This window comes from Puma concolor, chromosome A2 (genome assembly GCF_028749965.1).
Source record: "Puma concolor isolate L17-30 chromosome A2, mPumCon1.1.hap2, whole genome shotgun sequence".
Lineage (NCBI taxonomy): Eukaryota > Metazoa > Chordata > Mammalia > Carnivora > Felidae > Puma > Puma concolor.
In genome coordinates this window covers 8,368,510-8,383,740 of record NC_141668.1, presented here as the reverse complement: position 1 = coordinate 8,383,740, position 15,231 = coordinate 8,368,510, and the positions used below count along the sequence as shown (strand labels likewise).

Below are 15,231 nucleotides of genomic sequence, written 5' to 3'. Positions count from 1 at the left end.
TACCTGTGAGGGTTTGCTTTATCTCGCTGTTTATGTCTCTCTGCCTTTTGGTCTCATAACCATTATCTATCAATGTCCCTCAGCCTCGAAAGTTTAATTTTTACCCCATTTCTTCCAACTGCCAAGCTCAACTCTTACTCTCTCTTTTTTTTAATTTTTTTTTACCTTATGACTGAATTCGTTAAAACAGTTTGTCCTTAAAGGTTTTCTTTTTTTCATTGACATGGAAAGACTCACATGGTTGGTTTCTCTCATTTTCAGGAGGCAGCTGGTTGAGCTGAAGCTGGTTTCGCATGCAGCGAGGCTTCCTCCTCTCCTCCAGCGGGCCGACTCCAATTAGAATGGAATCAGGAATGGGCGGGCAGCACGCATTTGAAATCACCATCCATGGTCACCATGACTTCTAAACCCAGAGGCACCATTAGATCAGGGCTATATTTGTAGGCATTTTGTTATACTTGGGACTATTGAAAAGTGAGAAACTGGAATGAACTGAGGATTTTATGCTTTCCCCAAACTGTGGAGCAAAAGAGATGGCAATAGACAGGAAAACATAACAGTTTAAGTGGTGGATGTGGCTGTTGAGCTGTGTTTCTGGAGGAGAACATGACAGGCAGGAGAGGAAAATGAGTAAGTTGGGAACAGGGACAATCTCACTTCCTGAGTCACAGTCCTCTACACTAGACGTAAGACTAAAGCCTTAAAATACCAGCAACCTGTGTCCTCAGACTGTTTCCTTGGATGACTGGCCAGGGTGCTGGATGTAGCACAGAGCTTTTTAGAGAATCCTTGACCCTGAGCAGTCCCAGAAATTCACGTGCAGTGATTTCTTCACTGCATTGGCGTCTGTCCTACCACCTGTGGCTGCTTTTACTGCTCCTTTTGTGTCAAAAACAGGTCATGAGCAAACACTCAGGCAAACCGGGTCTCAGCATGTCACTACACAACACATGCTTTCTGAAAAACCATTTTTTTTTGAAAACCATTTTTTGTTACTCTAGAATTGTGTGTGTGTGTGTGTGTGTGCGCGCGCGTGCACACGTGCATGTGCATGCACGCTACCGTGCGTGTGTGTGCACACATATGTGTTTTCTGGAGAAAAATATGTGCACACACATTTCCAGACATATTTGCTGAAAACACACACACGTGCACACACATATGCGCACTCCTATTCTGGAAAATCACTTTGAGGTTGATTTTATATATATGTAAAGAGAGAGAGAGACCTGTAGATCCATATAGAAAGCCGTATGCAAGTACTTTTAATTTATTTCCTATAAGAATAAATTTGTTGCATGCAACAATGAATAAATCTATTCTTTTTCCGCAGATGTGATGCAAAAAAAAGAGGGGCATGCTCAAAGAATCTACAGAGGGGAAAAGTTTCTAATAGAGGGGGAAACCATTAAAGTAAAATTTTAGTTGTCAGTTTTATAATTGAAGCTATCTCCGCACTTGAAAATATTGTTTTCACTGGAGTAGAAGGAAAAGAGGACCCGGCAAATGCCCTACAAGGTTGATTTCCCCCAACAGATTACAAGCACGTACACGAGGATTTCAAGAGAGTCCTCATTGTGGTGGGGCAGAGTCCAGTCATTCAAGGCAGTGTGTAGTAATTCAGTGAATGAGTGTCCTAAATTCATTCTTTTTCTTCTTTTTCCTTCCTCCCCTGCTCGTTTTTACTTCTTTTTCCTTTTAGACTTCTTCCACCAAGAGGCAGGCAAAGTATAATTCCTTTTTTTTACGACAATCTTATTTTCAAAATCAACTCTGGATAATTCATAATCCTGGACTTTTTTGCCCAAAATGTACCGATAGCCAATTATTTCTTGGTTTCTTTGAGGTGAATCTTTGCTTTATAACCCATATTTTATTGTCTTTGAAGTTTGAAGAAATGATCCTCAAAAAGTGATAGATGGTAATAGAAATAGGTTACCAAAGTGTCTTCAGTGTTCTTTAAGCAGAGGGGTTGGGGTTCCAGCTCTGAGAAAAATGTGAAGATGGCCAAACTGGTCCAGAATACCATCAATCCATCATTAATTCCGTGTGTGTGCATTCAATACCTAGTAAGTTGTAGGAAAAGAGCTGGACTCTGGAGATACATCAGACAAAATATGGTGTGTGCCCAAGGAGCCCTTCTTTGGCCTTTGGTAAATGCAAATGTAAGCTACCAATTGTAGTTTAGTGTGAGAAAGCCTTTGGAATTGCTATACTTTGAATTTATTTCACAAAAGAATGAATGTTTAAGTCTAGCTCTCACAGAAACAAGTGATACCAGCGCAAAAAAAAAAAAAAAAAAAAAAATATCCGGGTGGGTGGCCATGGCCAAACCAGATAGGCAGCTCAGTGTGGGGATGTGAGAGTCGGTGTGAAGGCTGCCTGCTCTTGGCCTGGGGAGGAGCCTCATGGCCTTTGGCCACTTCTTAGACTTCTTAGACTCTGTACGGCATCACTCACAAATAGTTTTCAGGAGGCATCTCTTTTTTTCCTCAAGAAGCATGGTGTCATCTACGCTCATAACGTCCAGAAAGCCTGTGAGGCCTCAAACAACTTTATGGGGACATAACCTGCTTCTTGAGTTGCACGAAGTAGAATGCCATGAGCTGCTAGTACCTCATGCATTCTTGCCCCGTTCAAGAGAGGGACCCTACATGAGTTTCTTTCAATTACTCTGTTTATCCAACTGTCATCATTACCCACAGGAACCCACCTCCCATTTGATGAGTGAGACTCCAGCTGTGATGGAGTCTTACCCATTAAGAGTAATGTGGCTTTACCCACAGTAAAGCCACCTACACAGCGTGGCACGTTCTCTAAAAGAGGCAGCAGTTTTGAGTGTGGTTTGTATTGACTAAAGGGCAGTTCAGGGCTAGGTTAGAACATTTCCACAAGTCGCAAGGTTTAATTAACGTACCGGATAAAGGAGTCATGTGGACAAAACGGGCGACGTGAGTAGGAACAGTAAGCAAAGTCATAATCTGTAGTTCCATTTACCTTCCTTGGTCAAGGAAAAGAACATGTCAAAATCGATGTCCTGTTTTAATCAGAATAATCAGCGAATGGAAATGGCTCTGGATTAGGAACTATACGTCAGAGTCTCAGATCTCGCAGCCATCCACGCTTTCAGGTGTGGCTTTGTTGTTGTTGTTGTTGTTGTTTAACTCAAAATAGAAATTGCTTTACTGTAACCAAAGTTTATCCTAAATAATAGGACATTGGTGGATTTTCTGGTTGTTCTTTTCTATTAAGGTCTTAGGTGGTAGAAAAAATAGAATTTTATCACTTAAGGAGTCAATCGCATCTTTATGTCTGTGAGTAGTAAACAATCAGTGGTTACTTGGTAACTAACTTCCTTTTAAAATTCCACGAGAAGAAACTGGCAAACAAATTAGTTTGCGGAATTCTTTGAAAACAGCTGGAACTTGCTTTGAGCGTGGCTGGGAGCGTCGGCTATGAAGTCCAGAAAAATCTGTATTTGACTATCCCTTCCTGATTAGTATGATGACCTTGGCCAAATTATTCCCTCTGTGAAATAAGGATGATAACATCTACATCAAAAGTGTTGCTGCTGAATACTTCATTAAATAATATAATATATGAAAATTGCCTATTGCGACTGACACATTGCGGGAACTCAAGAGAAACTCATTTCTTTATGGCATGTAAACATGAATCTGGCTCCAAGTCAAAAGTGCCCTCACCGAATCAACAAACTTTCTGTAAGTAGCTCTTTCTACTAGGTTCTGGGGCTATAATGGTGAATGAAAAATAGCACTTACCCTCAAGAGCCCTTACAGTCCAGAATTCTACTTGGCTCCCCAGTTCAGCTGAGCAAGCAAGAAAATTTGGGCTGCTTAGTGTTCAGAGCAAAGAAGCAACAACTTCTTTGATAAGCAACCTGCTGGTTATCAACAGAATGAAGAGACACCACCTCATGTCTGCAAAAGGCATAAATTACGTAATTTAAAAATTTTACAAATAAATAATTGAACAGATAATGTAACTCCTGAAAGCAACAGCTTCATAGCAGATGATGAAGTGAGCAGAGCAGAGGTGACACGAGGCAGAGGCATTCGACTGGGGGACAACTTTATCCACTAAAGCGATTCAAGCAATTGACCTGTCTGTCCAAATAACACTCCAGTTTACAAAGCCAATAAAGAGAAGATAAAGCAGTCAAAATGAAGACCATCTGTTAAATTGCAAATCATTTCCTTCTTTTGGATGTATTATTCTAAATGCATCTTATAACACTTTGATTAAGAAACTGCTATTATAATTAATGATAATGACTAAGTTGACAGAATGGCATTTCTCCCAAGAAACCCACTTTACAGGAACGCCTGGGTGGCTCATTCAGTTAAGTGTCTGACTTCAGCTCAGGTCACGATCCCACAATTCGTGGGTTCAAGACCCACATCGGGCTCTGTGGTGACAGCTCAGAGCCTGGAGCCTACTTTGGATTCTGTGTCTCCCTCTCTGCCCCTCCTCCACTCATGCTCTCTCTCTCTCTCTCTCTCTCTCTCAAAACTGAATCAACATTAAAAAAAAAGCTACTTTACAAAGGGAATGAAATTGAGAAATATCAACTGGGAAGGGTCGTTGTGGACCAACTAGCTGAATAACTGTTGTTATTAAAAAAAATTCAAATTTGGTTCAGCTCTGATTCAATAAATATTAATTGCGTTTCTGCTGACGGCCAGGACTGGATAAGGTTACTCTTACCCTCAAAAATCCACGTTAGTGAACTACCAGATGTACAAACAAAGCATTCAACTTCGAACTTCCTGGTCTCTCCATTTGCCTTCCCTCTCTCTCCTGTTCCCACTCCATTATGAAAGAGATGAGCCCACTCTGCTGCCTGCTTATTTTACAAAAACTCTCGGGGCACCTGGTGGCTCCGTCGGTTAGGCATCCGACTCTTGACTTCGACTCAGGTCACGATCTCGCAGTTGGTGAGGTGGAGCCCCTCGACGGTCTCTGAGCCAACAGCGCGGAGTCTGCTTGGGATTCTCTCTCTCCTCTCTCTGCCCTCCGCCACTTGCCTTCTGTCTCTCTCTCTCTCTCAAAATAAATAAGCATTTAAAAAAACTTTCTACATGGAAATATATATATATATATGCTTATGTATACATACAGCCTCATGATGGTTCTCCAAAACTATTTGTGTGTACATGCAAATATTTGTGTCTGTATATATATATTTCCAGAAGTGGGACCATAATGCAACAGTAGGGTCAGGTTGGTTGATTTACTGACTCCAGCTTGCTTTTAAATGATTCAGGAATTAGTATGTATATATATATATATATATATATATATATATATATACACACACACACACATATATATACACACACACATATACATACATATATACACACCCATAAAATACACACACAGAAATATGGTGAAATGTTAAAAGTAAGAGAATCTGGATATGAAGGGTATGGTTCTTGGTACCAATCTTGCAACTTTTCTGTAAATTTGAAATGACTTCCAGGTATATTGTTCTCCTAAAAATTTTAAAAGTAAGCGATTCAAGGGTGCCTGGGTGGCTCGGTCAGTTAAGTGTCCGACTTCGGCTCAGGTCATAACCTCTTGGTTCCTGAGTTCAAGCCCCGAGTCAGGCTCTCTGCTGACAGCTCACAGCTCAGAGCCTGGAGCCTGCTTTGGATTCTGTGTCTCCCTCTCTGCCCCTCCTCCACTCATGCGCACGATCTCTCTCTCTCTCTCTCTCTCTCTCTCTCTCTCTCTCTCTCAAAAATAAATAAACATAAAACAAATTTTTTTTAAGTAAGCAATTCAAGACCCTTCGTAAACCTCAACCCGGCTTCGTCTTCCAGCAGCAGGTGCTGGCCAGGTAACACCCCATGTTTCATACCCGGTTCCCAACTCCCTACAATAGCGGTGCTCAACCCTGGCCACACGCTGCAGTAATCTCAGAAAATAGTAAAATAGGCTGGCCTTTCCCCAGACCGATTAAATCAGATTTTCTGAGAGTTTGCCTTAGATTTGCATCTATACATACATATAGATAGATAGATAGATAGATAGATAGATAGATGTGTGTGTGTGTGTGTGTGTGTATATATATATATATATATATATATATATATATATATATATACACATACATACCAAGGTTGAAAAACTCTGACATCATTTCCTGAACACCACTCCGTGTGCCTTTGTTCACGTTTTTTCCCCACACTGGGCAGAGAGCAGGAGGGGGCTGCCTGCCTTGTGCATCTTGCAAATACATATTCACTGTCACCTTTCTCATGAAGAAGCCCAGACCTTCCCCTCCCCCTGTTTCTACTCTGTTAGTCTGGACCTCACACTGTATTCTAATAAGGTGCTTATCTCCCAACCAACTGTGAACTTCTTTGGGGAAAAGTCCTTGGCTCGAATTTGCTTTTGTTATCAGCACGGGCCTGGCATATAGCGAGATTCCAAGAAATGTTTACTAAATTCAAAGCAAACAAGTTACACTTGTTGGACTCAAGTTGTAACAAAGAGCCGTGAGGGCACTCTCGGAGGAGCTTTACCCTGCGTGTCGCACTTAGGTGCCGACACTGGCCGGGAGCACGAATGAGGGCCATAACGGAAGGCGGTCGAGACGGCCAGCCGGGAAGGACGCAGAAGTTCTATAAGCAAGTAAGCCAGTGTGGCCAGACTGCAGGCCGAGGGTGCAGGGAATGGGAGACGGGCTGGGGAAGACCAGGGCCAGGTAATGAATGAGGGTGATGAAGGTCACCCGGAGGGGCAGCCTCTCGCACAGAGCCCTACCCACACCCAGCGTCTCAGTGTGTCATTTCTGAGTGAAGTGATTCTTACTATGTTTCTTTAAGCTTTTGATGGGGAAGTCATGAACGCTGATTAAAACTACTAACCCTCTAACCCTCTCTGGGGTGCGAGGGTGGCTCAGTCGGTGAAGTGTCCAACTTCAGTTCAGGTCATGATCTCAGGGTTCATGAGTTCAAGCCCCGCGTCGGGCAAGGTGCTGTCAGCACAGAGTCTGCTTTGGATTCTCTGCCCCTCTCCCCGCCCTCAAAAGTAGAAAAGCAAACAAACAAACAAAAAAACAACAACAACATTAAAAGCTATGAGCCCTCTCCCCCAGGAAAATGCATATGCACTTTTTGCCTGAAGTTTCAGAAGATTTACAGATTCGTTGAAATGTATCTAGTGACCACCTCCCCCACCCCCAGTGATATTCCAAATTGTAATAAAAAGGATGAAATTTAAGTTTAGGGGCAACACACTCTCCTCTCATACCAACCCATTCACCAAACTGCAGCCAGAATGATCTTTTAAAACTGCAAATCAGATTATGTCACCTCTACTTGAGACCCTCCAGAGTTACCCTTTACTTTCTACACAAAAAAATGCCCAAGATACCACTCTTTCTAGACTCACTTCCTGCCACTCTCCCCTGAATTTTTGCCTTTTCACCTTCTTGGCTTCCTTTGCATTGGCCTTCTACATTGCCTCCTTCCCCAGGGCCTTTGCACATGCTCTTTCTCTCTTTTAGGATACCGGCTCTGTCCCCAATACCACTTCAATCTCATGCTCCTTCAGTGATTAACTTAAATATCATTTGCTCCTTGCTAAATCTCTAATCGCTTCACAGCTTGTAGAAGACACTTCAAAAATAAAGAATATACAAAGAAGACTGGTTGCTAGCCAGAGGAAGATGTAAGTTCAAGGGAGGATTGCTTTAAGATGGGAATGATTTAAAGCCCACAGCAATTAAACGGTCCTGACCAGACCAGGACTGGTGGGTGGCAAAACCAAGATTAAACCCACATCTTTGGATCCCTGCCCTCCCCATATATACATTAATCGCTGACTGCACGTGTCAGGTGGAGGTTCCCGGGATGGGGTCCTCTCCCCACTTGCTCTTTCTAGAGCATTCTAACCTGTTGACCACCATGTTTTCCAGCATGCTTATTAACACAGTTTCAGGAGCATGACCGTGGAAATTCTGGATACAAACTATCTTCCCACTTAAGACTAGAGCAAAGATGTTCAGTGCCATTGGCTCTTGAACTCCAAGCAAAGAGGGCCCCCGGCTCCCACACAGTTCAACTCAGAGATCATATAGCTTATCGATGTGATTAAAGTAATACAGTCTACACTTGTAGACTTGTATCTCACGGGTAGCACATGCCATTCAGGCTAAACTTGAGAGATTTCTCCTTGGTGTCTTTTCACCCCTTTGCAGATTCAGACGCTTGAAGCTTATTACATAGAAACTGACCTGGCCTTTAGAGAGGGGTAGGAAAGTGGTTACAAAAGTTATGTATTCATCTGGGGAAACAGAACAAGTAAAGGTGGACATTAACCCATCCTGGCTCAATGCTGTTAGTCCAAAATGACTATAGTAAATTGAAGGAAACATCCAGCAAACAGAGTAAAAAATGCAGGAGGGAAATCCAAAGAGGTACATACACTTGGAGAGAAAAAGCAGATATTGCCAGTGTAAGGCCAGGAGAGAAACTGGCTGTATTTCAGGATATCGGGTCCTTGGGAGTACAACTGGAACCAAGTTGAAGAAGAGCTGGGCCTTGCAGATCGCCTTGGAAGAGGCAAGGTCTAATGCAGGACCAGGATATACGCAGAGGGGTGATGGCCAAGATTTCTAGGACCAGAGCTCCACAACACTTAAGTTTTTTACTAGATGATTAATGGAAAAGCAGTTAATGAGCATGATCATTCTGGGCAATGGAATTCAGCCATGAGAAAGCTTCCTGAGGCTGGGGCTCAGGTCTGTGTTTTCTCCAGTACGGGGTCTGCTCCCCAGCCGTTCCTCCTAGATTTTGTAGAAGCTGTAGAGAGCTTTTAGGATCCAGAGTTCCGGGATGAGATAGAACAGAGCTGTGGACGGCAGGAAGGAGTAAGCAAATATGAAAGTGTTTGTTTACAGCAGAAGATAAAAAGAAAGAAGCCTTCTGTTATGGGCTGAATGTTTGTGGCCCCCCAAGTTTCTGTGTTGAAGCCTTCAGGCTTTTGGAAGTCGTACTTAGGTTTAGATGAGGTCATGAGGGTGGGGCCCCCAGGATGGGATTAGTGCCCTTATGAGAAGAGGAAGAGACCAGAAAGCTAGTCCTCTCTCCTTTAACTCCCCACCTCTCTCTCTGCCATATAAGCACAAAGCAAGAACATGTCTGTCTGCAAGCCAGGAAGAGAGACCACACCAGGGAAAGAATCAGCTGGCACCTCAATCTTAGACGTACAGCCCCCAGAACTGTGAGAATAGACCTCTGTCGTTTGAGCCACCCAGTTATGGCCAATGTGGTTTGCTTGAGGGACTGGGTCAGTAACTGCGTGAGACCACCTGCTGGATGCAGTTCACACAGGCTGGGAGACCAGACCCTCTGGGACTCAACTCCGTATGTAGAGATGTGCAGCAGCGGGAAATCAGCCAGCTGGGGCTGTTTACACCATGGAGATAGGCAAACACTACAAATCAGGGCTTCCCCTACCCGGGGAACGAGATATTTCACATTTACCAGCGTACCCCTGGATTCGTTAGATGAAAGACTTATGGGAGCAGAGTTCTCTGGAATCCCCACGTTCGAAATAAACCTTGACTCTTTTGTTGTTTCTGTTTTAATTGTTACAAACGATGACACTCTGCAGTTCTCTTGTATTTACCCATCCGGTTGGTTATTCAGCATTTGTGGGCTCTCTCGGCAAACTAACCGTCACTTACAGCATTGTTCCCATGGGGAAGTATGTCCAAGTTGCAAGTTGCTGACTTAATCTTTTTTTAATGTTTTTATTTACTTTGAGACAGAGACAGACAGAGCATGAGCAGGGGAGGGGCAGAGAGAGAGAGAGGGAGACACAGAATCCAAAGCAGGCTCCAGGCTCCGAGCTGGCAGCACAGAGCCCGACGCAGGGCTCAAACCCACGAACCGTGAGATCGTTACCTGAGCTGAAGTCGGACGCTTAACCCACTGAGCCATCCAGGTGCCCCGCAAGTTACTGACTTTAAAATAAGCTTTTGGAAAAGAGCCCCTTTGTAGAGTTGGGGACTTTCAATTTCAGATGCTCGTGGGGACGTGAGAGAATGAAAAGAATCAGGTTGCAAAATACATCCTAAGTGAAAAGGCAAAAAGAAATGGGATTCTTGAGCATGAGAAGGAAGGGATCAGGGGCAATTCAATTATGGGGGTAAGTGGGGCACCTGGGTGTCTCAGTCGAGCATCAGACTCTCGATTTCAGTTCAGGTCATGATCTCACACAGCTCAGGTCGTGATCTCACCATTATGAGATCAAGCCCCGCGTCGGGCTCTTGGCTGGCACGGAGACTGCTTGGGATTCTCTCTCTCTCTCCCTCACCCTCTGCCCCGCCCCCACTTGCCCACGTGCGCTCTCACTGTCTCTGTCAAAAAATAAATAAATAAAAATGCATAACAGTAACAGGTGAGCGCCATTGCTCTCTCATGGTGAGTGTCAGGGATTTGGTTACGCGAGGGAAAGGATATCTTTATGGTATTATTCTGGGATGGACAGTCCTGTGGATTTTATTCCAAACATTCGCGGACTTTTCTTCGTCAGTCAGGGGCCCATTTCGAGAACTGAGAAGCGATTACGACAAGGTAGCTTGCCTGCCTTCAGGCTTTCTGGCATCCTTATGATCCTGAACCTGCAGGTGAGGCACCATTGTTTGGAATTTTGAGAAGCATGATATAGTTCAACAAATCTCTTTTATAATGCATCTTAGAGTAAAAAAGACTCCAAGTTCGTCATTTTTTCCATGTAAAAAACGAACATCATAAAATGCAAGCTATCTCGTATTAGTATAAAACTATAAATTACGCGTTCTACATCAGTAATATTTGATCATTTAGTGAGGGAAAAGATGTTATTTGGCGCTTGTTAAATTAGCGTTATTTTAGTCATTCATTCAGAAAGGATGGGAGTCCTCCTTTCCTAAATGATATTGCAAACCCTGATTTGGCATTTCCTTAAAAACAGTGTAAAACAGCGAAGTGACAGCCGTAAATCTGCCACTGGGAAACTGACGTGGTTCACGGCACTCCCAGGCCTTGGCTTAACAGTTGGTTTATGATGTAGTTTTAGAATAACACTTTTCGAGCCTGGTATTCTTCCTCCAGAACTGACATGAATCCATAAAGCTTTCTAATGATGACTCTAAAATACACCAAAAGTACTCTCTGTAGCATATTTTTTGGTCTGTTTATCTAAAACCCTTCGCTTTCTGAATTTCTGTTCATGATCTGCCTTGGGAGGACGGTCGCCCCTCTAGCTGAAGAATGCATAATGGCTCACCCGCCGGGACCGCCCAGCTACCTCCTCGGCCAGGTGCGCCGTCCTGCCTCGGCTTAGGCTCCCGGGATCGCAAACCCCTGTGTGCACAAGCATCGTCTGGGGAACCTGTTCTACCTGCCGATTCTCAAGACCCTCTGAATCGAGCCCTCAGAGCTAACTTCTGGAGCTAGGCCCGGGAACCAGCATTTTAGCAGAGAAATGTTATCGGGGGCTCGGTTCGGCCCACTCTCTGGAAGCGTAGTAACTGAAGGTGGCTCAGGGAAGCCCGGGTTCTTGCCGGCGATGTGTGGCATCTGTAGCTGGGGTGCCCGGGGCTTCCTCTGCCTCTACTGCCCAGAAGCCCTCCCTAGGCCCAGGTTCTTCGGGATTTGATCTTGAGTTTCAACAGCCAGATACATTTATCTCTTCCAATACGTTGCCCCTGTCTCTCTGCCTCTTGGGCTTGGGCTTGTTCAGAGGACTCCATGACCTCCAGGCACCAGCTCGATCGACCCCTTCTCTCCTGCGGGCCCAAAGACGTTCTCAGATAATGAGCCCTCATCCTCTGGTAGAACCTCTCTGGTGGCCCAGTGAACCCCCTGGTGTGTCTGCTTCAGGCGACCTGCCCTGCTTGCGCCCCTTGACTGACCCCCTCGCCCAAACCCAGCCCCCACCATCTGTTAGACACTTTCTTGTTTTTAAATTTTTTTAATGTTTATTTATTTTTGAGACAATATGAGGGACAGAGTGCAAGCAGCGAAGGGGCAGACAGAGGGAGACACAGAATCCGAAGCAGGCTCCAGGCTCCGAGCTGTCAGCCCAGAGCCCGACACGGGGCTGGAACTCACGAACCATGAGATCGTGACCTGAGCTGAAGTCGGACGCTTAACCCACTGAGCCACTCAGGCACCTCTGTTAGACACTTTCACAGCAGCTGGCCTAGGAGCATCCGTCTGTCCCACTGGGCTCTGAACTGCTGAGCTCAGTGATTACCTCTTTCTCGTTCACTGTTTCCCCAACGCCCAACCTAAAATGTAGTGGTGTGCTAATGAGTCTTGCATAAACAACTGATGATGTAAAAAGAACATTATGACTTTCACCCGAGGTATGATCCCTCTGACCGCACTGTCTCTGCTCCAAGCATTGATGCACGCTGCTCCCTCAGCTAGAAAGCTGGGCTTCCCGCCATGTTGACATAGCCTCTGGTTCTTTGAGTCTCGGCTTCCTGTCTTTTCTCCCAGACGTCTTCCCTGGCCCCTTTTAGACAGGGCCGGTGCCCCTCATATTCCAGGACCCCCTGTATCACCTGGTCCTGTGCTTACCCCACTGCGTTCTGATGATGCCTGGTCGTCTAAATCCTCTAGATCCAGGGCTTGATGGGAGCAAGGATTGTAACCTCAGCAGACAGCACTCAATAGATGTCTGCTGAAAGCACAGGAAAGCCAACTCAGGATCCTCCAAGCTCGGATGAGGGTTCTCATCACACAATCTGCTGAGTTAACCTCCGTAACACTCACCAGAAAGATTGCAAATTGTTGACATGTGTCTCCCGTGCCCTCTGCTGGACAGAAAGGTCTCCCAGTATGGCATCAGACATCCCAGTAAGTCATTCAGTGACTAGCGTGGATTAAGCATTGTTTAATCCTGTGTTTCCCATCAAAGGTCCTTGCATTGCAAGCAAGGCAGCTCTTAATTATGTAAGACAGTCTCACACGCTGCAGTTGCTTAGCAGGGTAACAGGTTTGTTAGCAAGTTGACACGGTTAATAGGTAGGTCCGGATCCGTCCACAGGTGCCTGACTCCAGACCCTGATTCACGACGCCGCACCAAATCTGTCCTAGACTTATTTAACACAGACAAATTTCTGAATTTCCAGCTGAGAGAACCCTTTTGGAATTTGTCCTCTCCTACTCATGACAATAGAGCTGCGTTTCACAAAATATGTTCTTCACGGTATTAATTTGGTGGGCGTTGGGTGTTGTGAGAATAACAGGTTCCACAGGCAATGAAGTTTGAGAAACACTTTCAGAAGGGCACGTGCAGAGGGAAAGGGAGCTGTAACAACGAGGACCAAACAAATCTGGAGAGGGAACCTCAGCCTTCACCCTGAGTTAGGAGGTGATGTTGGAACACTGGGGAGCAAACAGTGGGAGAATCAACAGAGGGGCTGGGCTGCCAGGAAGTGATTAAGAACCAATTAGCAATGATTAGGCCATCGACAAACACCAAAGAAGGGTTAGCAACTGTTCTTTTAACTTCTTAATAGTAGTAATAATAATAGGTTCTATTTATTTGGGGCTGATCGCTTCACATTATCTTTTGTAATTTTCACTATTATTGTCTCTCTTTCACGTATAAAATACTGAGGCCTCAAGAAGTTGGTTAAGGGGTGCCCGGGTGGCTCAGTCGGTTAACCATCCAACTCTTGGTTTGGACTCAGGTCGTGATCTCACAGTTCATGAGGTCAAGCCCTGCATCGGGCTTGGAATTCTCTCTCTCTCTCCCCCTCTTTCTCTGCCCCTCCTCTGCTTGCACTCTCCAACTCTCAAAATAAGTAAATAAACTTAAAAAAAAAAAGAAATTAAGTAACTTCCCATAAAACCATACAGCTAATTTATGGCCAGATTCAAACCCAGTTCTCTCTAGCTTCACGTCTTGTGATGTTAAGCACTGTGCCCAAAGCCTTCTGGGACTTCCCCAGGGTTTTGCAGAGGGCTCTCCTTTGTGAACGTCCAAACCAACGCCAGTCTCAAAGAGGGTACCCAGGAGCTCCTTAAACTGGTGTTCATGTTATACCACTTCCTTTATTTCCAGGGTTATCTCTTCTACCTAAATTAGTTATTTGGCCTAAGTACTGTACGCGAAAATTTTTTCCGGTATGATTTCAGTTTCTTAATTTTTATTAATATTTAAAAAAAATTTTTAACGTTTATTCATTTTTTTTTTAATTTTTTTTTCAACGTTTATTTATTTTTGGGACAGAGAGAGAGACAGAGCATGAACGGGGGAGGGGCAGAGAGAGAGGGAGACACAGAATCGGAAACAGGCTCCAGGATCTGAGCCATCAGCCCAGAGCCCGACGCGGGGCTCGAACTCACGGACCGCGAGATCGTGACCTGGCTGAAGTCGGACGCTTAACCGACTGCGCCACCCAGGCGCCCCTATTCATTTTTGAGAGAGAGAGAGAGAGAGAGAGAGAGAGGATGTGAGCAGGGGAGGGGCAGAAAGAGAGGGAGACACAGAATCTGAAGCAGACTCCAGGCTCTGAGCTGTCAGCACAGAGCCCGACACGGGGCTCGAACTCACAAAGTGAGATCATGACCTGAGCCGAAGTCGGACGCTTAACCAACTGAGCCACCCAGGTGTCCCATTAATTTTTTTTTTAATTTACCGACCTCCATACTTGACTTTTCTTTTTGATAGATTATTCACGTTGATGAAATAAGATCCATCTCCATAGAAGGTAGCCTAATCTGATCCCCTCCCGGAGTCAGGACCTGCCCTCTGAACTGAGGCTACTACAAAATTAACAGTCTACCCGAGTTTAAGTTGTTGTCGGTATCAGCATATCTGATTTCTCCTCGTTTTTCAATTTTCCGTCTTTCTCTTTTCAACAGATGTCGGTGCATTTTTTGAAGAAGGGATGTGGCTACGGTATAACTTCCAGGCATCGGGGGTCAGTGCCAAAGAGTCGGGCAGTAGGTCAGACATGTCCCCGGATCAGAACAACTCCCCTCCAGACCTGACCCACGAGGGGATCCACTTCAGCTTCAGTACCACCAAGGCACCCTGCATCCTTCTGTATGTCAGTTCTTTCACGACAGACTTCTTGGCCGTTCTCATCAAACCCACCGGTAAGGACAAGGATACCTAAGCTTTGCTACTTCATGTTGGGTGGACAGAATGTTCTAGAAAGTCTGGGTTGCTCTTGCCTCGTCCTTT

The 15,231-nt window shown here is 44.9% G+C and overlaps 1 protein-coding gene across 1 annotated transcript in view; it reads left to right on the top strand.

Annotated features, from left to right (window-relative positions):
• The window catches only part of CNTNAP2 (contactin associated protein 2), a 1,981,254-nt gene that overhangs the window by 1,808,534 nt on the left and 157,489 nt on the right, over positions 1-15,231 (top strand). Inside the window, exon 19 of the mRNA XM_086687667.1 lies at positions 14,907-15,143. Within this exon, the coding sequence (XP_086543793.1) occupies positions 14,907-15,143 (237 nt within the window). The remainder of the gene's footprint in view (positions 1-14,906; positions 15,144-15,231) is intronic.